A 24,069-nucleotide genomic window follows, 5' to 3' on the forward strand; every position below is an offset into this window, starting at 1 on the left:
AGTCACTCTGCCATATGATAGACCTCTTCAACTTATTTTTCTTATCTAACTGTAATTTTGTATCCTTTAACTGACATTTCCCCAAACCCTGTCCCCGAAAAGCCCCAACCTACTACTCTCTGAATCTATGAGATCAACTTTTCTAGATTCTACATATGCGTGAGATAACACAGTGTTTGTCATCCCGTGCCTGGTTTATTTCACTTAACATAATGTTCCCCAGGTTCATGTATGTTGCTGCAAATGACAATATTTCCCTTTTTTATATACTATTCCATTGCATATATGCACCACATTTTCTTTTTTCATTCATCTATGAATGGACATTTGGATTGATTCTATATTTTGGGTATTGTGAATAATGCTGCAAAAAACAAGGGAGTGCAGAAATTTCTTCAATGTACTGATTTCATTTCCTTTGCCTATATACCCAGCTGTGGGATTACTGGACAATATGGGAGTTCTATTTTTTATCTTTTGAGGAACTCTAAACTGTTTTCTATAAAAAGATTTAAATTATTAGGAACAGTGTGCAAGGGTGACCTTTTCTCCCTATCTTCCTCAACATTTGCACTGTGGTTTTCATTTGCATTTCCCCTATGATTAGTGATATTGGGCATTATTTCATAACCTGTTGGCCATTTGTATGTCTTCTTTTGATAACTGTCTATTCAGGTCCTTTGTGCATTTTTTACTTGGGTTATTTGTTGGTTTGTTTGCTACTGAGTTGTTTGAGTTCCTTATTCCTTATTTATTTTAGATATTAATTAACCTCTCATTAGATGTATAGTTGACAAATATTTTCTTTCATTCTGTAACTTGTCTCTTGACTTTGTTTATTGTTTCCTTTGCTGTGCAGAGCTTTTCAGTTAGATGTAATCCTATTTGTTTATTTTTGCTTTTGTTGCCTATGCTTTTATCCTCTGCATTCTGAGCCAGGAGTTTGAACTATATTATATCACCTGTAAATATAATTTATCCTAAACCTTTTTAATCATTCAGTTCCTACAATTCCTCTTCCAAGAAATGTGAATTAGTCACAAGGGCCCTTTAAACTCCTTGCACCAAGTAGAGATTTACATTCTCTTTTTCCTGGGTGACTATTAGTCAGAACAATAAAGGATTAATCTATAGCTGGCTTTTTGCTTCTGATTGATTTATACTGGTATTTCTTACATTTCTACTGCTTTCTTCTGATGGATAAACCCCTCCCAACTTTCTCTTTCTCTCTCTCCCCCTCTCTCTTTCTCTCTCATTTTATCTTTATCTCTATGTCTTTCCCTCTTTTTCCGCACTCACTCACCATGTTTCTCACTCACATGTACACAAACTAACAAATATCATACATGCCCACCTTTGAATCAAAATGGCTGTTAATCTATAAAGAAGTGAAGGTCATCAGTTTTGGTGTCGAAATCCCTGGATTCAAACTATTGCTAGGTATACAGACTTGGAAAGATTACTTGTATCAAAGTTCTCTCATTCATCAAAGGAAATGAAAGAGCACAGACTTCACATTGCAATAGTTTAAACTTCATAGCCTAATCACTTTAAAAACAAGTCTAATGAAATTATCCTCTTATATTCAATGCTGAGGTAAAAGTTATTTCTCAATCAAAATTTTTAATTATCATTAAAATGAGCATTTTGCTTTTTGTTCATCAAACTTTAAACTTATTGATTGCCAATGGATAAAAAATTACATTATAAAGTTTTTAGGAGAATACTAGTCAAACATATTTATTTCTCTACTGGCAAGATGGGAACTGAATTTGTATAAACCAATGTCCTTCCCCTGCCTTATGCCTGACACAGATATGAGACAGTAAAGAACTTATAACTGAAATAACAGGATTGCTCTCCCCAAATTGCGTTAACTAACAGAGGCTGAGTGTCACCACTATGCATTTCGCTGCACTAGTAGGAAATTGGAGCATTTTTCAGACATTCAAATATATATTTTGGATATTAGTGGGAGTAAGATGTTATGTAATAATAGTGGTTCTCAATTTAATGCAAATGGTTAACTCTTAATTTCCCCTATTCCCTTGAACACTCAAGAGAATTACTGAGAAATTCATTGCTCCACCAGCTTGGTTTTTGGTATGCTAACGAGTCAGAAACCTCATTCCCCAAGTGGTTATTTCATTTCAGCTCATGTGAGAACATTTACTCATTTGTTAACTCAGCGTGCATATGGTGAGTGACTGTATAGATTAGGCATGTGAGTCTTAAGAACACGATGGTCATAAAAGGAAGAAATAATCCATGTAAGGCTTATTGTATAATAGATGAGGCAAATATGAATCAACTAATCACACAAATAAATAATTGCTCAGAAGGAAAAGAACACTGCTATAAGTGCATATAACAAGACGACCTGAATTATTTGGAGACAGGGAGGATGAGGCAGACAAAACAGCAGTTCCCATGTATTACTGGTGTCTTTAGAGTTTTTGAGGTGGCTTATATTTAAGAAATTTATTTTCTATGATTCCCAAATAGAAGATGGAAAGACTAAGCATCTGGTTACATAATAAATTTCAATTTGTAATCCATAGATGACACTAATATCTAGATAAAGGTGACATTACCAGTTTATATTTGATAAAGTGTTTTATTTGTAAAATACTATTCTAATAACTCAAGCCTGATTGTCTCTAAAAGGTTATAGTTTCGGGAATGAATAATTTATACCTTGTAAATTAAGTTTATATATTTTCCAAAAATATATTTGTCATAATATGCCATATCCAGTCTCCCTATCACAGGTAGATACAAAAGGCATAAAATTAAGAGCAAGTTTAGATAAGTTACTAGTATCTTAAAACCTATGACCTAATTCAGCATATTTTTATTTGCCTCAACTGTGTGGGAAAAACCATAAAACATTTTGAAGAATTTTCTTTAAGATATTTTAAAATGTGTTTCAGGAAAAATATATATTCTACATTGAGTTACTATTCAAAACTAATTTTCATTATGAAAATTTTTCATTAATAGATTTGTATTGTTGTCTCTAAAAATGCAATAACTATAAAAGATCCTCAATCTTCACTTTTTACCTGTTATTTGAAATGAAGAAGTTTTTTTTAAAAATGAAGAAATTGTCATTTATTGCAAGGTTAGATGTTTAATTGGTTAGCTACCATGACATAACCCATGGTTTATGAAAGTTTGAGCCAGTATTTGTAATAGGTTGTATTATCATAAAGAAATCTCAATGAAAGTATTGCTTCAATGTTTGAAGAAATTATCAAAAAACACTTTAATTTTTTGTTAATAGCTATCTATTCTTTTATCTTTTACCTTTTCTTATGAACATATAACTTATTATTCTATACCTGGACCAAAAAGATCAATTTTCAGATTTTTTAAGTGGTTTTATTTATTAAATTCTTTTGTTAGGTTGGACGCGGTGGCTCATGCCTGTAATCTTAGCATTCTGGGAAGCCAAGGTGGAAGAATAGCTTCAGGTCAGGAGTTCAAGAACTGCCTGAGCAAGAGTGAAAACACATCTCTAGTAAAAATAGAAAAAATTAGCCGGGCATAGTGGCACAGGCCTGTAGTCCCAGCTGCTTAGGAGGCTGAGGCAGGAGGATCACTTGAGCCCAGAAGTTTGAGGTTACATTGAGCTGTGATAATGCCACTATACTCTAGCCAGGGCAAGAGAGCAAGACTCTGTCTCAAAATAAAAAAAAAAAATATTTTGTTAAATTGTATTAAATTCACTAAAGCCTATTACCTTAATCAACAATAATTTTGATATATATATTTAAATAATTTACATCTTGGGACAAATATTGATGGCTTCATAAGGGTACACATCCCAAAATTTACTAAGTGGTAAACCATATTTTCTGTTCCATTTTAGGTAAGTTTTATGTATTAACTTCTAAATATCTACAATGTCAGTATTATTACATCTATGCTTATAGATTAGGTATCTTTACATTAGCAAGGTTAAGAACTTACCAAAATTCAGAGACCTTTGAATTTTTGGAATTGCATTGGTGAGGATGAGATTTGTAACTTTAGCTGACTTCAAATTCATTCCCATTTGAAAAACTAACATTGCCTATCTAAAATATTTAAATTCATGTATAAGATGCAAATGTTTTGGTTAATAATGAAGATAATTACTTCTGTAATTATGAATAAAAAAAGAAAATCATATATTTTTCAGAGAATCAAACTAGATATTTTATTTTAGTTTAGCTCAGTTACGTCTTTGCCTCTTGGATTGTTAAAACTAATCAATAATTACCAAATTTATACAATTATATGCATGTGATTAAGGAATACTTTTGATAAGTTGATATATTTATAATAGATATTAAACTATACTTCCAAAATTTATAAAGAAAGGCTCAAAATTTATAAAGAAAGGTTTTCCTCTTTCTTCAACTTAGAAAATCTTTAATTTATAGCATACATGTATTTTTTTTTATAAGGCTAACTTATATTCCATTTATTAGAAATCCAGTTTTCAATGAAGTTACCCACACTGAGAAGGAATTGATGAGCAGTAGCCAGATATCTGTAACACACATTCAACATTTTGACATCTGTAATTTTAAGACTACCCAAATTAATATCATTCTAAAATGTCACCTGTTGTATAGTTTTGTATTTTTCATCTTGCTAGGGTGTAAAACGAACATTCCAGAAAAAAATATGATTATTATTAAATTTAAATATAGAAATCATTAATACTCCTGTTCATTTTTAATTTTCTTTTTATTTCAGCATATTATGGGGGTACAAATTTTAAGGTTACATATATTGCCCTTGCTTCCCCTGCCCCCTCGAGTCAGAGCTTCAAGCATGTCCATCCCCCAGACGGTGCACATAACACTCATTATGTATGTATATACCCATCCCCTCCTCCCACTCCCATCTGCCCAACACCTGATAAATGTTATTACTATATGTCCACTTAGGTGTTGATCAGCTAATACCAATTTGCTGGTGAGTACATGTGGTGCTTATTTTTCCATTCTTGGGATACTTCACTTAGTAGAGTGAGTTCCAGCTCTATCCAGGAAAATACAAGAGGTGCTATATTACGTTGTTTCTTATAGCTGAATAGTACTCCATGGTATACATATACCACATTTTATTAATCCACTCATGTATTAATGGGCACTTGGGTTGTTTCCACAACTCTGCGATTGTGAATTGTGCTGCTATAAGCATTCGAGTGCAGTTGTCTTTTTTCTAGAGTGTCTTATGTTCTTTTGGGTATTTTTTATAAAAAATTTTTGCTAATATGTGTTCAAAGGAGTGGTTTAATTTAAACCAATGTAATATATTTGTATATTATCATGCATATCTATATCAGTGTGGTATTTCCCTTAAAGTTTTAATAAAACCCTATCTATTAAACTACAGAAAATGATTACAAACTATGTAACATAAAATTAAATTGTTTTCAGTCATTTTGTAGCTCTAAGAATCTAACATATTTTAAAAATTAGAATTATACATTAGTAGCCATCAATTAGTCCATCCTTTAAAAATCTCTGAACAACCCTACCTCCATCTTATTTGTTTCAATTATATTAATTATGAAAAGGTTGCAGCTATAATGAATTCTTGTATTTTTATTGGGCTCGGTAAATGGTTTTTTACAATCATGCTAATTGATTTTTCTAGTCTATTATGGGTTTAGCAGCTTATTGAAAATAAAATAGTTATCAATCTGTGCTTCTCAGAAATCCTACATGTAAATATTTTACATAAGTAATAATTATGATTGTGCTTTTTTCTCAGTATTTTATTTGCATAGATTCATTCTGCTAAATTCCTAGTGCTATCTAAAAATACTTCCCAAACTTAAAAAAAGAAAGAAAGAAAGAAATAACAACACTAATGTTAAGCTAAAAATAAAAAGTTTGGTATATTAAGGCCTGCAGGGAAAGCAGGATTCTCCACCCTGCCAACTGCTTAGCATTTAGCTGCTTCAAAAGCACTGGCTTCAGGGGTGTAGTCATTCAGGCCATTGGGAACATTTTCTTTTTACCAGCCAAATGCAAAACTGTGTCATTTGTGAGATGCGGAAGCTATATGGCAAGATATTAAAAAGTCAATTTTATATATAACAGCTACACATAATAGAATTATGGGGAACTAGTATTGATTATTAGCAGCATTTCTTAAGATCAGTGTGATTATACAGATGTAATTAGAAGGTTATTGCTACTAAAGATTGGCAAGGCAATTTATGATTTTCATGTTGAATTTGTTAACAGAAGATTAGTGCTTGGGTAATATATTTCTTCTAATATTCTGTTGTATCTGCAAATTTTAATGAATATTGATAGAATTAAAGTCATAAGCCAACAAATGCAGTAATGTGAAAAGTAATGTAATAATAGCTTTTAGGACCTTAGACAAACAATTTCATTTAGTACAAATTAGCAGTTAACAATAAATCTTTTCAGCAACTGCATCATTGGCTTTTCTTAATTTTTTATGCCTCTTTTCCTTTGGCATTTAATCTAAAATTTCTAATATTAACAGTAGAAATTCTATATTTGGGGGAACAAATAAATAAACATGTGCACTTTTAAAGAAATCATGGTAGTTAATATATTTTAAATACATTAAGTACATTTATATATTCATATAGAATTTAAATGATAATAAAAAGGTTAATGGCAATGTGGAAAGTATGTGGTCAGCATTTAAATGAAATTTGATGCTGTCATTCTTATTTTCCAACCTCTTTTATGAGATGAGAGGAATAAAATTATAATAAATATTTTGGAAAATAAACATGTGGACACCGTAATAAAAATTCTTGCAAGTCAGAATTTTTCACAGGCAAACATACAACTCTAATAAACTAATAGAGCCAAAATAAAGTTTTTCTTCTTTCAAAGTTATGTTCTGCCTGAGCTGGTTATAGCCCATTTGTGTGTTCTACAAAATAGTAGTGCCTCTAAAGCGGCCGAGTGACATTAAACTCTAATGATTGTGCCTATTTCTCTTAAAGACATCCAAAGGTTATGATGGGAAGATCTTTATGTTCTGTGAAGTTCCAAGTATAATGCCGTATTGAGTGAACACAACAAGGTTCTTATTAAATATAAACATAAAGCTTCTGGATGGAATCCTGAGATGCCTTTAAGTAAAATGTTCTCATTATGATAATCATACCCAACAGTATGTTTTCAATTCAGCACACCATTGCTATGTTTTTCCAAAATTTAATGAATACATGATCTAGCTGTTACTGAAGTGAATATCATGTTATCTTCAGGAAGGAAAAATAAAAACACCTATACCCATAAGGTTCCAATTTATGTACAACTGTTAGCTTCTTATTGCTTTCCTAAGTTTCCCCAAAGCCAAAATACTCTACACGAATCATGAAATATTAGATTACAGTGCTAGAAACAAGAAAATAAACCAAATAATCGCATAAGCTTCATTAATTTTTATGACAAAATTTATTTTTAGTTCATGCACTTGTTCTTCCTGTTAAGCTTCAAGGGTAGATTTAGGTGGAGAGGTGGATAAAATTTTTGCTTCTCATTGTTGATCAGCGGCCCAGGCTGATGACCAGGCTAACTATACATGCTCCCACTTCATTGGTCAAAGTAAGCCACATGGTCATGGTGAGTTTAGAGGTTACCAGTGAATGCAATCTTATCTTGTGCCCAGGAACAAAAAGATACTGCATATTTGTGTTCATATCCTTCTATTTTTTATTTTAGGAAATTATGGCAGTACAAATATTTTTGTTACATGACTTTGCCACATCCAAACCATGCCTTGAGGTATGCAGTGCTCACCACATCCCCTACAATGCTCACCACATCTATTTGTTGTGAGTTTACTCACCTCCAACCTCCCAACCTGCAAAGAATATTCCTACTGTGTGAGCACCATAGGGTTGATCAGTTAGTACCAATTCGATGGCGAGTACATGTCATGCCTATTCTTCCATTCTTGTGATACCTCATTTTGAAGGATGGGCTCAAGTTCTATCCAGGAAAATATAAGAGGTGCTAAATCACCATCATTTATTATAATTGACTAGTATTTCATTGTAAACATACACCATATTTTATTAATCCACTCATGGATTGATGGGCACTTGGGTTGTTTCCACATCCTTGCTGTAGTGAGTTGTGCTACCATAAACATTCGAGTGCAAATGTCTTTATTATAGAATGTCTTTTGTTTCTTTTGGGTAGATGCCTAATAGTGCTATTGCTGGATCCAATGGTGTTTGTATTTTTAGTTCTTTGAGGTATCTCCAAATTCTTTTCCACTGAGGTTGCACTAGTTTGCAGTACCACCAGCAGTGTAAGAGTGTTACTATCTCTCCATATCCTTGCCAGCATTCATTGCTTTGAGATGTTTTCATAAAGGCCAGTCTCACTGGGGTTAGATGATATCTAATTGTGGTTTTCATTTGCATTTTTCTAATGATTAGAGGTGTTGAACATTTTTTATATGTTTGCTAGCCATTATTCTGTCTTCTTTTGAAAAGTTTCTGTTCATGTCCTTTGCTCATTTAGTGATGGGGCTGTTTGTTATTTTCTTGTTGATTTTTTTGAGTTCTAGATAGATTCCTGTTATTAGCCCTTTATTAGGTGTGCAGAGAGCAAATATTTTCTCCCATCCTATATGTTGTCTATTCACTCCCATGATAGTTTCCTTGGCTGCACAAAAGCTTTTTAATTTTATCAGGTCCCATTTATTTGCTTTTGTAGATACTGTGATTGCTTTGGGAATCTTCATAAATTCTTTGCCTATGCTGATGTCTGAAAGAGTCTTCCCTACATTTTCTTCTAGGATTCTTAAGTTTTCACGCCTTAGGTTTAAGTCTATTATCTATCTTGGATTAATTTTTATAAGAGGTGAGAGATGGGGATCCAGTTTCAATCTTTTGCATGTAGCTATCCAGTTTTCCCAGCACCATTTATTGAAAAGGGATGCCTTTGCCCAGGGTATATTTTTGTCTGCTTTGTCAAAGATTAGATGACAATATGATTTCATCTGTGGATTCTCAGTCCTGTTCCAAAGGTTTATGTCTCCATTCTTGTGTCAATCCCATGCTGTTTTAGTGACAATAGCGATGTAGTACAGCTTCAAGTCTGGTAGACTGATATTTCCCAGTTCGTTCTTTTTGCTTAAGATTGTTTTCGCTATACAAGGTCTTCTTATTTTTTCTGGATCTTTAAAGAATGATGATGGTACTTTGATAGAGTTTCCATTAATTCTATAGATGACTTTAGGTAGTATGGCCATTTTAACAATGTTGATTCTACCAATCCATGAGCAAGGTGGATTTTTCCATCTGTTTACATCTTCTACAAGTTCTTTTCTTTGTCTTTTGTAGTTGTCCCTATATATATCTCTCACCTCTTTCATTAAACATGTTCTTAGATATTTAATATTCTTTGAGGGAATGTAAAAGGTACTGCACTTTTTATTTTAATTTCAGTTTGACTGTTATTGGCATATAAGAATGCCTCTCATTTGTGTGCATTGATTTTGTATCCTGAGACATTCCTGAATTCATTTATCAGTTCCAGGAGTCTGTTGGTTAAATCCTTGGAATTTTCTAGATATAATATCATATCATCAGCAAAGAATAGGAACTTTAATCTCTTCTGCCCCCATTTGGATGCCCTTAATTTCACTTCTTGTCTAATTGCTCTAGTAAGGACTTCTAGCACTATGTTGAATAAAAATGGAGAAAATGGGCATCCTTGTCTGGTTTCAGATCTAAGTGGGAATGGTTTCGATGTTTCCCTTTTCAGAATGATATTGGCTGTGAGTTTATCATATATGGCCTTGATAATTTTAAGGTATGTCCCATCTGTGCCTATTTTGCTAAGAGTTTTTATCGTAAAGGTATGCTAGATTTTGTCAAATTCTTTTTCTGCATCAATTGAGAGGATCATATGGTCTTTGTTCTTCCCTTTATTTATGAGGGAATTTCATTTATAGATTTGTTTATGTTGAACCAGCCTTGCATCACTAGTATAAAGCCCACCTCTTCATGGGGAATTAGTTGTTTTTTTTTTTTTTGATATGCTGTTAGACTTGATTTACTAAAATTTTGTTGAGGATTTTTGCATCAATATTCATGAGGGATATTGGTCTGTAGATTTCTTTTTCTGTTGTTGTTGTGTCCTTTCCTTGTTTTGGTTTCAAGGTGATGTTGGCTTCATAGAATGAGTTAGGGAGGATACCATCTTCCTCAATGTTGTGGAATAATTTCTGTAGTATAGGTATGAGTTCTTTGTATGTTTGGTAGAACTCAGAAATGTAGCCATCTGGTGTGGGACTTTTATGTTTTGGGAGGTTTTTCATTGCTGCTCCAATTTCTCAGCTTAATATTGGTCTGTTTAGGAATTCTAATTCCTCCTGGGTGAACTTAGGGAGGTTGTATGTTTCCAGGAATCTGCCCATTTCCTTTGCATTATATAGATTTTGGGCATATAGGTTTTTATAGTATTCAAAGATAATATTTTATAATTTTGCCTTTACTTAGCAAAGGTTAGAGATATGCCCTTCCCCTCCACACTGTTCAGTGTGTCTCTCAGATGTGGAACTATCCCCCACCCCCCCACCCTGAATCTCTGGTGAATACCACCCCCTTTTGAAGCTCTGACTCAAGGGGGGAGCGAAGGCAATAGCAATGTATGGAACCTTAACACTTGTACGCCCTTCTTATGCTGAAATAAAAAATAAAAAAAAAATTTAAAAAGATAATATTTTGTATTTCCATGGTGTCTGTTGTGACCTCTTCTTTTAAATTTCTAATTAAGTTTATTAGAGTCTTTTCCCTTCTAGTTCTTGTCAATCTGGCAAGAGAGCTATTAGTTTTGTTTATCATTTCGAAAAAACAGCTGTTGGTTTTGTTGATCTTCTGGATAGTTCTTTTGTTCTCAATTTCATTTAATTCTTCTTTGATCTTAGTTATTTCTTTTCTTCTGCTAGGTTTGCAGTTGATTCGCTATTCTTTTTCCAATTCCTTGAGACTGTTTATTAGATTGTTGATATTTGAGCTTTCTGATTTTTGGCTGTGAGTATTTAATGCTATCAGTTTTCCTCTCAGGAATGCTTTTGTAATATCTCAGAGATTTTGATTACTTGTGTACCCATTATCATTAAGTTTGAATAGTATTTTGATTTCTCTATGTATTTCCTCCTTTACCTAATAGTTATTCATCAATGGATTATTTAATTTCTATGATTTTGTGAAATGGTGTGTATTTCTATTGGAATTGAACACTCATTTTATACCACTATGATATGAGAAGATATAAAGTATTATTCTATTTTTGGGAATCTGTTGAGGTCTGATTTGTGGCCTAGTATGTGATCAATTTTAGAGAAAGTTCCATGAGCTGAGGAGAAGAATATATATTTGGTTTTATTTGGGCAGAATATTCTGTAGAGGTCTATTTGACTCTTTTGTCCTAGAGCTCTATTTAAGTCCATTATTTATTTGCTCATTTTCTGTTTGGAAGATCTGTCCAGTTTAGTCATTGGGATGTTGAAGTCCCCAGCTACTGTGGTGTTATTGTTTATTGCTATTTAGATCAGACAGTGTTTGCTTTATGTAAGTGGATGCTCCTGAGTTGGGTGCATAAATATTAAGAATTCTTAATTCTTCTTGTTGGATCTTCTCTTTCACCATTATATAGTGGCCTTCTTTGTCCTTTCTTTCTTACTTTTGACATTTTAAAGCTTATGTTATCTTCATATACTTATTTCAATAAGTATAGCCACCCCTGCTTTCTTTTGACTTCCATTTGCCTGGAGGATTATTTTCCATGCCTTGACCTTGTGACTGAAAGCATCTTTTGTGTTATGTATGTTTCCTGTGACAGTAGAAACTCAGCTTGTGGATTTTTATACACTCTGCCAGTCTATGTTTCTTCAGAGGACAATTCAAGTCATTCACATTTATTGAGAGGATTGATATTTGATGTAGATTTTCTTTTACATTGTTGGGTAAATTCCTATAGTTTTGTTTTACTCCTTCAGCCATTATGGAGATCAGGTTCTAGACTTTAATTCTTAAGTGATTTTACTTTGGAGAATGTTTAATGTGCTGTTCCATGTGTAATGCAGTACTTCCTGAAGGACTGGTCTGGTCTTTCCATATTCCATCAGTGTTTGCTTATCTGGTAAGGTGTTTATTTCTCCCTTATAGATGAAGCTAAATGTTGCAGGTAAAGAATTCTAGGTCGGCCATTATTCTGTTGTAGAAGATTAAGTATAGGCACCCAGTCCCTTCTAGTTTGTAAAGTTTCAGTTGAGAAGTCTGCAGTTAATCTGATAGGTTATCTGCTTCTTTTGCCTCACTGCTCGAAGGATTGCTTCTTTTGTGTTTACTTTGGTTAGGCTAATAACTACATGATGTGGTAATTGCCTTTTTCCATTGAGTTTTCCAGGAGTTCTGTGTGCTTCTTATATCTGGAAGTCTAGATTTCTGGCCAGGCCAAACATATATTCCTGCAGTATTCCATGAAATAAGTTTTCCAGCCCTTGTGTTTTTCTTCTTGTCTCTCAGGGACACCAATGATTCTTATATTTGGCTTCTTTATATAATCCCACATTTCTTGTATGTTTTGGTCTTTTCTCTTGTTTCTGTGTTCTTTTGCTTCATCCTGTTTGTTTAGCATATAGGCATTATCTTCAAGTTCTGAGATCCTTTTCTCTGTGTGTTCCATTCTGGTCTTTAGGCTTCCCACTGTGTTTTGAAGTTTCTTGAAAGCCTCCTTCATTTCCAACGGTTCTGTTTGGTTTTTCCTTAGTATTTCAATTTATTTAGAGAATTTTTCTTTCATTTCCTGTATTGTTTTTGTGTTTTCTTTATGTTGAGTTTCTATTTTCTCTTCAATTCCATTGAGTTTTCTTACAATCTGTATTTAGAATTCTTCCTCTGTCAATATATTCATATAATGTAAGTTGTTATCTATTTATGGAGATTGACTATTTTGTTTTGGAGGTGACTTTTTTCTCTGATCTTTCAAATTCCTAGTATTCTTTCACTGACTTGTTTTCATCAGGCCACTTTGTCAAGACCTGGGGGTTCTGGGGTTGGTTTATGACTTTAACTCCAAGTCCACAAAGGGACATTTCTTGACAGTGTTGGGAGGATGCACTCTGGTCCTGTATTGCCTTAGACATGTTTTAGCCTGTTGGGTTGTCTCTGACCTGTTGTCTTCATCTCTTACCAAGAGAGATTAGTGAGTTTAGACCCCTTGCTTAGTCTCCCAGGTGGTGAGTCACTCCTGTGTAAGTGATTCTGCTTCCCTCCACTAGTTTAAGATGGAGGCACTGTGGTGGGCTATGGGTTACCTCTCTTTTGTTGCTTGCTGTTTGTATGGTGAATCTATTATCAAGGTATTCCAATACCTTTGTATTAGGCTCTAAACCTCCAAATGGGGTATACCAGTGTTCCAATCTTTGGGAAATATCTTGTCACTCCCAAGGGTTACTTAAGCCCTGTTGCTGCTTTAGGTGGGGTAAGAAGAGCAACGGGTACCTGTGATCCTGAGAGCACATACTTCCTGTGGTTGCTTGATCTACTGCTAGGGGAGAGCTGCTAATATGTTTTTTAGGGTTGTTTTGCCACACTTGCAAGACAGCTTCAGGTAGGGGATGTCAATTGATGCGATTGTTAGGGACTCTGGCCAAGATTTTCCTTCCTGGACCACAAGCCCCAAAGCTGGTAGCAGCCTGATTGCCAAGGGTGATACCTAGTATTATGTTCTTATCAGATGATCAAAACCAATCCACTGGTCCAATTAAAGTCTGTCCCCTTTTGCTAGGTCTCAAGCTCCCACGGATTCACCCCAGTCACACAGAAAAATTGAATTTTCTCCTTTTTCTCTGCCTCCAAGGGTGCAGTCTGCCCTGCCGGGCTGGGGGAGGGGTGTTGCCTGAGACCTCCATGTTTTCCAGCCCACAAAATGTCTTCTCTCATTTCTCCTCTCCTTCAAGGGTGGGGTCTGCCCTGCCATAGGGGAAGTCAAGCCAGTCAAGATGCAGAACTGGGGGAGAGGTATTGCCAGAGGCCACTGCGGCCCCAGCCCAGAAAGCTGCTTCTCTCTTTACTCCGCCCTCAAGGGCAGCATTTGTCTCGTTGGTGTTAAATACAAGTAGCCTGGTAAGGTTGGGGAGGGTAAGGAAGTGCTGCCCAAGGCCACTGCAGGTCTAAGCCAAGAAAGCAACTTCTCTCATTACTCCATCCCTCCAAAGGCAGAGTTTGGTCGGCATGAGGTAGAAGTGGCCAGGATGGGGGAAAAGCTCCTCCAAGGCCGTGGGGCATCTCAGCCCAGAAAGTGGCTTCTCTTGTTACTCTGCCTCTTCATGGAAAGGGTTTGACCTGCAGGTGGGAAAAGGCAAAATTGTTCAGAAAGTAGCTTCTCTCATTACTCCCTTCCTCCAAAGGCTGGGCCTGCTTTTCCTGGTGGGGGCAATGGCACTGCCTGATTCCATTGCCTGGGCTTGCCCTGCTGGGCCTGAGAAGGGGTGGTGCCTAGTTCAGCAACATGGCACAGCATTTTTCGTCTGTGGACCCCCAATATGGCAGCTGTCCTCCACAGAGAGCCAGCACTGGAGGGGACTGCTGGTGGGGCCAGAGTATGCTGTGCTTGGCAGGCTGTCTCAAGGAACCACTGGCGAACCACAATGTGAATCACAAGCTCCCCTGAGGCATTGACTCATGCCAGTCTAGTAGGGAGCACTGCACTCTCTATCCCACCCTGCGCCGGCTGAATCTTTGGCAGTTTCCCAGGGCAGAGTCTCCACCTCGGTGTTCAGCTCCCTTGATTTTGTCCTGGCAGCTGCCAGAGGCAAGATGCCAGTCTTCAAACTCCCTCCCATGGACCCAGGAAATGTCCACTCAGGCCTAACCCTCCCCCACCCAGTGTAGACCTAGCACAGCAGAGAATTCAAAATGTTCCCCGCCTTTGTGTCTTCTCCACATAGCCTGTCATCCCGTGCCACAACTTCACACTGACTTCGGGCACTTCCTGGCCTGCATGGATGTGGAGGTCGATTGAGGAAAAGTCATCCTCCTGTGGGTCAGACTGCACTGCCCCAGCTGCCCACGGGCATGGCCATCCCACACTCTGTTCCCTATAGTGTATCTCACACTCTGAACTTAGCGGTGGATTCTCCAATTCACCTTTTACTTTCCCAGCTGCTTGTCCCATGCTGCCTCTCTGCAGATTCACGAGGCTGTTCCTGTAGGAGAGGGATCCACAGTACGGCTGTCTGTGTTCTTCACCTCCCACTCTGGGAGCAGAGAGCCAGGAGGTCAGCACTAATCCGCCATGTTTTCCCCTCTGTATTCATATCTACCATTCACACTGTGGTTCTCCAGAGATTATTTCCTTTATTTAAGGTGCCCTTATTGCCATTTATTAGGATTATTTCAGTATGTTTTACCTGGATTTTCAACAAGGAATTTATAGAGATTACAACTATTCTTGTATCATTAACAATACACACCAAGTCTGGTTGAGTGGAAATGACAGGCCTCTAAAGTTTCAACTCAACATTTATGTTTTCTACACAAACTAAACTTGTTTGCTATACACAATAGAACATATAATATTTTCCTTTATTGTTTCTATAAAAATATGAGGAAAAATCTAGGAAAAGAAATTTAGAGAAAGCTCTTAAAAATTAAGAAAATAATTTTCTGTAGCTGTAAACAGTATTGGATTTATTTAGTTAGTCAATTAGTTTTAGTTTGGTGATGCCTCCAAAGAATTTGTTCTTTCCTTATGGTTGTTGTATGACACAGAAAATAAATTGATCAGATGGGGTGGCAAAGTGTTTTGTTCATCTGAAATATTAGAAAGTGAAATGAGACTATAAATTTAACTGAATTTAACAAAACAAGGGAGGAAAAAGCACCTTCTAGCTGAAGAAAGCTCCTTGGAAGGTTGTCTACTCTCTTAGGCTCTTCAGAGAAAGCATACCCAAGGTGAGCTAAATTAGGAACATTCATATCGAAGAACAATGATAAATTGGATAGAGGAGTTGTGCTAAACTACTCCACACTTCTACTTTAACAGAAACACAGTTTAAAGCCTTTGAGTTGTTATTTATTTGTTCACAGTTTATCTCAGTATAATCGTAGAGCCTTTGAGGTCTGAAGTCTTCTTGTATTCATCTATATTGCTAGCAACATATGAAATAATTATAATAAACAATAAATAGTAGACAATAAATTTTCTTGGAATAGCTTATTCTCTAATCAGTGCTATAAAGCATTATAAACTGATTTTTAAAATGGCATAAATTTGTTTTATTTTATTTGTATTATGTCTGTTTTTTGTCACATTTAAGAGAGATAAAATAAATGAAGTCATAAATACTTCAGGTTAGATTAGATCATGGATTTGTATTTGTATATTTACTAATTGTTAATAAACATAAGGAAGATTAGAATTGCACTTGTATCATGTATTTACCCTCAGTCATGTACTAAGAAATGCTCAGTGTTTTGGAAAGGGTTTATATAGGATATAAAATATCACCATTAAATCAATCAATCATCTTGGTTTTTTAAGTCCAATTAATTCAATATCTTGCATATTAATCTATGTATACATACATTTGATTTAACTAATTTAGCACTTTAAACCATTGGAAAAAAATTAGCCACAATTTTAGGGTCAAGTTATATGTTACCCACCAGTGATAAAATTATAAACTCATATAATAGATATATGATTCAGGTACAAATAATGATTCAGATACAAATATATGATTCAGGTACAAATTCAGGTAAATTTCTTTTAGAAAGGAATGACACAAAAAATATCTGATGTAAACCTAGATTTGAAAAGATTTGAAAACCTAGATTTGAAAAAATATCTGATGTAAACCTAGATTTGAAAACCTAGATTTGAAAATATTTGATGTAACCAAGACATTCTTACCCTCTTTTGAGGAAACATAATAAATCCAGTCTCTGTTCCTCATTTTTCTGTGTAAATCTTTTCCCTTCTTCTCTCCATCTTGTAACTTTTTTATTCTTCACATATTGCCTAAATGTTGCCTATGCAGATTTGCCCTTCCTGGCCATGCAATATAAATATAGGGCTACCTTGCCCATAGTTCTTTTGCCCATGAGGGCAGGCTGTCTGTGAAGCTCTCAGGATTTATAAGAATCTTGATTTTTTTCTTAATTTAATTTTAAATCTTTATTTGTTTTATTTATTCTTAAAGCTTTCTCTAGAAGGTGAACTGCATTTGGAAATGAACAGTATGAGTCTTGTTCACGGATGTGTCCCTTGTCATGCCCTGCGCCTGGTGGGTTGCAAGCCTTTTGAGAGGGCACAGATATAAATAAATGTGGCACGTATGCATCCAAGTATTAATCAACATTTTATTTGATAAATATTAATTGAGTTACTAACACACCTGGGCATATTAAGTTTAGTAAAATGTGGTCTCTTTGTGAGAGCTATTTGACGTTTCTTATGAGACAACTCTTTTGAAAAAAATCTGAATAGTTGATATCAGGCAATCTAGTTCACAGGATTTCTTTTCTAAAGTATTATTAGGTTGATTTGAACTCAATATAAATGTATAAATCCTTTTTTTGAAAAATGTACAAATCATTTATATCCATATCAGTCATTTTTCTAATTTGACCAAATCCATCTGTAGTCATTTTACATATTGAGAAATTGCTAATCAAGTAGAATATGGGTTTCCAAGTATGTTATAAACAATGATTATCATAAAGGACAAAAACCAAAAAACAATTTCTCTTTGATCATGTTTTTAAATTTCTTCTGCAGCTCCATAATATCCCTGAGGTATTGTAAGTTTCCAATATAAAGTGAATAGAGAGGAATCATCAGTGTGATGAAAATAAATCTATTCTCTTTTTTCAATTTTCCTTAGAAAATGATAACATATTACCCTAGTTTTTCTTTATAACTCTACATTCATATTCTGTGTATAATGAATTCCTTTTTTATGAATACATCTTTCCTTGGAAAAAATCAGTGGAAGCTGTTCACTTTAAGTGGCTAATTTTTTCTCTACATGACTTGGTTTTAGAGTATTCACTCCAGTTAAATAAATTATAAATATTGCTTCTCCTACTCATAGCACATGACATATTATTACAAGCAGGAGGCATTGTAATATAGTGACCCCAGCTAAACTACCAAGTGAACTTTTCAAATGAAAGCATTCAGATAGATTATGCATTTATGAATAAAAATAAATTTGCTTTTCAGGGAGTTTGGCCGCTGGAAAGTAAATAACCTTGCAGTTGAGAGAAGAAATTTCCTTGGCTCCCCTCTGCCTCTTGCCCCTGAATTCTTCCGCAACATAAGACTTTTGGGACGTCGACCCACCCTTCAGCAAATCACAGAAAACCTTATCAAGAAATATGGGACACATTTCTTGCTATCTGCTACTCTGGGAGGTATGGCTCTTTGAAAATATTTGTACCTGTGTGTTTTTGTGCATAAATCTATATAAATCACAAAAGTGTCAAGTAATACAGATAGCTGCAGTTTGAATAGTTGTAGAATTCATTCATTCACTTACCCAACACACATATTGAATGATTATTAAATGTATTATACAGTGTTCACAATCATGAGATAGATGAATATTACTTAGTCTCTGCCTGGAAGCTATTAATAATCTAATTTACATATATAAATAATTTTAATACTCTATAAGATGATATGAAAATTTTGTTAAAAAAATATGACCAATATTTAATCACAGGTGGGAGTCACCACTTTTGGTTACAGAGAACAGAAAATATTTCCTAGAGTAAATGTTAAATATGTATAATTACATTTTTTAGCACTTTTTAATTGTTTCTGATTGTAGTTGACATATGGTATGTAAAAAGTGATAAATATCAATTACGGTGCATAATATGAGAGCAGAGATTAACAATGTCACTTTCCCAACCAATTAATACATTTGTAAAAATTAAGAAAGTTATTGCATAATGTTGTTAAATATTGGTTTATTATGGTGATGTATGATTTAAGATTTTAAATATACTTAAATGACATTTGAGGTTATGATATGTAATAAGCAAAATATGAAATTTTGCCAAAATTTAAATATATTCCAAAATTTGATATATTTAACTTTGTGTATGACTTCAAATAATATCAAAGTATTCCATTTAAAAATGAGTGTTACTCTTTCCTACAAGGAAGAGCATTGAATAAAATTGGATAGAAAAGCCATGAGAGCAGTGAGTCCCTGCTTCCTTGTCAGTTTCTCAGTAAGCTTACCAAAGACAGGCTGAAACACACCAGTGGTACCATGCCGTGAAAGAACTTGCTCTTCATTTCGTAGCCTTAAAGCATGAGTCTTTTCCTCCCTTTAGCTGCCAGTCCCGTCTGTCAGCAAGTCACAGCAGGTTATTACTCCGGAAGACATGCCACATCTAACTCTTCCCTCACCTCTCTCCAGTGTCCCTGGACCAAGTCACCATCACTTTTTCTCCTACAATACTCCTATGGTCCATCATCCACGTAGATCTTCTTAAAACTTGAGTCAGATCATATTCACTCTTCGTATTGAAACCTAGAACTGGCCACTTAAAATAAAATCTAAACAAACCTCTTCCTGTGGTTTATAAGGCCTATCTCAATGGTCTGATGCTGGCTCGGATCTCTAGACCTGAGACCCCTCCTCATCTCTCTCTTCCTCATGCTCTATTTTTCAAGCACGGTAACCATCACATTTTTCTACCCAAATGTTATTTTCTCAAAAAGACCCTCCCTGACCATGTTTTCAGGGGTAGTGCCCTGAAAACCCCATTGTTCTCTACTATCTCATGGTAGAGAACTATTCTACCATGAACTATTCTACCATACTATTCTTTATAGTATTTAGTGTTATGATGTGAAAATACTTTCTTGATTTGTCTACTGGTTTATTATCTGTCATTCCTGCATATGTTTTTGAAAATAGGGACCTAGACTGTATTTTTCACCACTTTACCCCCATGGCTATAATAACAGTTGGTATGTAGTAGATTCTCATTAAGTATACATTAAATAAATAAATAAGTGAAACTATATATTACTAGGAGATTGAGGTTGTCCAGTTCACTAGATAAATGTAAAAGTTTATTATATATACAGAGAATAATTGAAATATAATTAAAGAAGGATATCGAATGAAAGCAACAAATCCAGAAAGCCAAAATGGGTCAGTTTTGCAAATAAAAATTCAGAATTGGAGAAATCAATAACCAAGCAAGAGTAGATGAGCAAGCATGGGCAGGTTGGAAAAGAGGTGGATTAGATGCCTGAGCACATTTAGGAAACTAAGACTGCCATGAACATTAAGGAATTAAAGGTGTAAGGCCTAGTTGGTTCAGTCAGAAAGCAAAGGCTAGCTGTAAGTAAACACCATTACCTTCTTCACAAATGAGTAATAGTGTGATTAATAGATAAAGAGATCAGGCAAACCTGCTGTTGAATCCTAATACTCCCCCCTTTTTCTAACAGTGAAACTTTAAAAATTGCCAAGTAACTTCTCTGAATTCTAGTTTCCTTTAGTGGAAAAGGGGAGAATAACATGCATGTAACAGGAACATGAGAAGATTGTATAAATGTAGAAAAATATCTTGAGCACAGTGTGTGGCATAATTTAAACGTCATGCATTTAAATTATTTTTGTTACAGTGGTGTAGATAGCCAAATATTTATAAAATAGTTCAATAATTGTGAAAACATTTTGTGAAATCTGTGTCTATTTGGCTTAGTAATGTCAATTATTATTAATGTAATAAAATCTGGAAAGTGAAACTTATTTATATATCTTCTCTTAAAAAGTCCAGTAATTTTAAACACATATTCATTATCATTGTTTCAACAAATTGAAGCAGCCGTAAGAATTCGAGAACATAAAATATATTTTTCCAGATAAGAAAGGAAGAAAGAAACACAGAAAAAAAACCAAAGAGAAGAAATCAAAACATGCAATTGGTTCCTATGGATATTTTTCTTCTTTAGTACCAAAACTGTGGTGACTTTTTGTTTTAATTATTTTATTGTTTTGGTACTATGAATGCCACATTTTGGTCCTAAGATTAATTTTTGTTTTATATGTTTTTTGTTTATTTTATAAAACATGATCAAAAATTTATGGGATTAATAACTTCTTTGGGTTGACTATTCCAATGAGGGCAATGTGCTCTCTCAAAATTGTTTTACTGCAATTATTTAAAAGTTTTTTAAAGCATTTTCTTAAAGCAGGGGGAGGGTGGAATTAATATCATCACTCATCTTTCAATCTCTGAGTAGTCCATGAATTTTATGTTCATAATATTTTCTATTGAAATTATTTTTCTTCTTTAAATGATTATTTATTTTCTTCAGGAATCTCTGTTAGGTAATGTTAATAGTTTAGTTAAAATGCATGCTATTATTTAGTAGCTTAAGGATATAAACTATCTGTAATTAAATTGTATACTAGGAATGATTTCAGGCCATTTTTAAGTTATTGTATTTTAATTACATAAAAACTTCTTTGTTGTTGTAAGTATATCATTTTACCTTCATATGTTTTCCTGATTGAACATGAAATTGTATTATTCCATGTTTTTAAGAAAAATTGAGATTAGTGATATTTAACTTAAATTAATTCACCCTCCTCCCTCTCTCTCACCTCACTTGACTAAGACCAAGGACTAACTATAATGCTAGTGCATTATATTGAGATTGTTACATACATAAGGAAACCTTTCAAACAAAAGTTATTTTATAACTAGATACTTCTTAAGTATCTAAATCTTTAACTAAATTTGAATATTTTTCAAAAAAAGTTGAATATAAAATACTATCAGTATTAAAGTGATATAAAGAAAATAAATGAAATGGCTTTTTCCCAAAGAGTTATTTATTATATCATATTATTGACTTACACATAAAACTTTGGATAGCACATTTGAAGCATTTAATGGAATATTTTATGATAGATAAAGCCAGTGGTTGAATTATCTTCCTATAGGGAAAAATAAATTATAAAAAACCTTCTTCACTATATATCATTTTCCCCATTTATTTCATTTTATAGTTTCCAGACTATTTATCAATATAGTAATTCAACTTGCTTCTCTTTTGGATAATGATGCCTAAACTCCATCACTGTTTAAATATATAAAGTAAGCTACTCAATTTAGAGAATCAGTCTTGAAAAAGATTGTACTCCTGGGATATATTGATTTCTAGCTATGGAATATATTTCATGACTATTTTATAATATGTTTTATTATAATACAATATATGACAAATACTAAAATAAAAATCTATTTGTATACTGAATACAGAAATACAAAAGAAAATGAGTGAATGCAGAGTGGGGTGAAGATGACGTTAACATTGCTGGGCGTTAATTACGGGAAGGACAGTGTCCTTCTGCCACATCTGAGCTCTGGATCAATTTTAGAAAAACAAAAGACCAAGGAAGATGAAAAGAAAAAATATTATTTGAAAATTTTGTTAAGATGTTATAACAGATATTTATGGTGATTTTAAATGCACCTGGCCCTCATTTCCAGAATCACATAGACTCATCCACAGTCATAGTAGCCCTGGGAAGCTGTGCGGCCCTCTTCGGTCGCTCTTGCCCCTCTGTGTCTGGGGCAGGGAGGAGCAGACCCAAGTGCGCGGCTCTGCTAGCAACACAGCCTGGAGGGCAAGGGCGGAGGCCGGGTTGTTCTTTGCGGCTGGCCCCTTTCCTACACCAAGCCTTTCTGTGAACTCACTGAGACTCTGTGGGTAGAGTCAGAAACACTGAGGCCTGACTACTGTTTTTGCTTACACAGTTTTAAAAGCTATAATTAATTTTTTAGCAGAGGTTTGATAATATTCTTTGTTTTCATTTGCAAGACTGTTTTGAAATATTTTTCTGAAAGTGCTACTTCAGATAACACATCTTCTGGTTATTATATGGCAAAACTTGAGCAATTTTTCAGATATTTAATTTTAGATAAATACAGAAAATATTTTCATTTGCAAATCTGTTTTGAAATTTTTTTTTCTAAAAGTACTACGTCAGATAACACATCTTCTGGTTATTATATGGCTAAACTTGAGCAATTTTTCAAATATTTAATTTTGAATTAATACAGAAAATATTTTCTTCATTGTTCCAATGGAAAAAAAATGCATGATTGATGTCCAAATAGTATTAACTTACTAGAATAGTTATTTAAAAAAATGTAGGCTATCTCAATGACCACATAGCATATAAGTAACTATGCCCCCAAAGTAGTTCATTTATTGTAAAAGTTTTATGAAATATTATTGGTGTATCTCATTTAAAGATGGAACAAAAGTTAGACAGTAAGATACACTATGGACAAAAAATCAATTAGAGTTTTTTTCTATTTCCTTGCATCCCTGTAGATATGAGAATTCTGAATATTCTCATTTAATTTCAGAAACATTCAATTCTCACTTTTCTGTATGTGAATTATGTTCTGTATAAAGTATCCACAGTCAGTTGTTAATTCTGTGTCATATACTACCTTCTTTCAAAGTCAAGTAACAGCTGTCACTCTCATTTTCACTCCTCTCTTCTCAGGAACTACAAATTCCTTTTACTTCAGTTTAACTATAACATAATAAGTGAATCCATCAAATATATGTAAAATTTATTTCTTTAGGAAATATGAATAATCACTTTAAATGCATGGAATCACTTCCTCTATTAGAATGCATAGTCTATTTTAAGAAAAAGAATGGAAAGAAAGAAGGAAAAGAAATATGTTTCAAAGCTTCCTATTCCAGGAAATCATCAAAATAAATGACACTGAAGGGGAAAAGGGACTATCATATTTCTGTTTGTTAAGATCAACTGTATCAGTTCACTCTCTCTCATTCTTTCTATTTCTCTCTCTTTCTTTCTATTTCTCTCTCTCTCATTCTTTCTATTTCTCTCTCTCTGTCTCTCCCATTAGTATAGGAAATAAAAAAATCTGAGGTTAAAGCAACATTATTAATTAATTATTATTTACAAGGCAGTTATTTGCCAAATTTTTTAAAAATTATTGCTGTA

At 34.1% G+C, this 24,069-nt stretch overlaps 1 protein-coding gene across 3 annotated transcripts in view; it reads left to right on the top strand.

Annotated features, from left to right (window-relative positions):
• The window catches only part of BRINP3 (BMP/retinoic acid inducible neural specific 3), a 439,645-nt gene that overhangs the window by 191,278 nt on the left and 224,298 nt on the right, over window positions 1–24,069 (top strand). For all 3 annotated transcript variants that reach the window (XM_075997012.1, XM_012773900.3, XM_012773895.3), the window contains one exon: window positions 18,258–18,448. In XM_075997012.1, coding sequence (XP_075853127.1) covers window positions 18,258–18,448 — 191 coding nt within the window. The remainder of the gene's footprint in view (window positions 1–18,257; window positions 18,449–24,069) is intronic.

The sequence above is a fragment of the Microcebus murinus genome, chromosome 23, assembly GCF_040939455.1.
Source record: "Microcebus murinus isolate Inina chromosome 23, M.murinus_Inina_mat1.0, whole genome shotgun sequence".
In the NCBI taxonomy this organism is placed as follows: Eukaryota; Metazoa; Chordata; class Mammalia; order Primates; family Cheirogaleidae; genus Microcebus; species Microcebus murinus.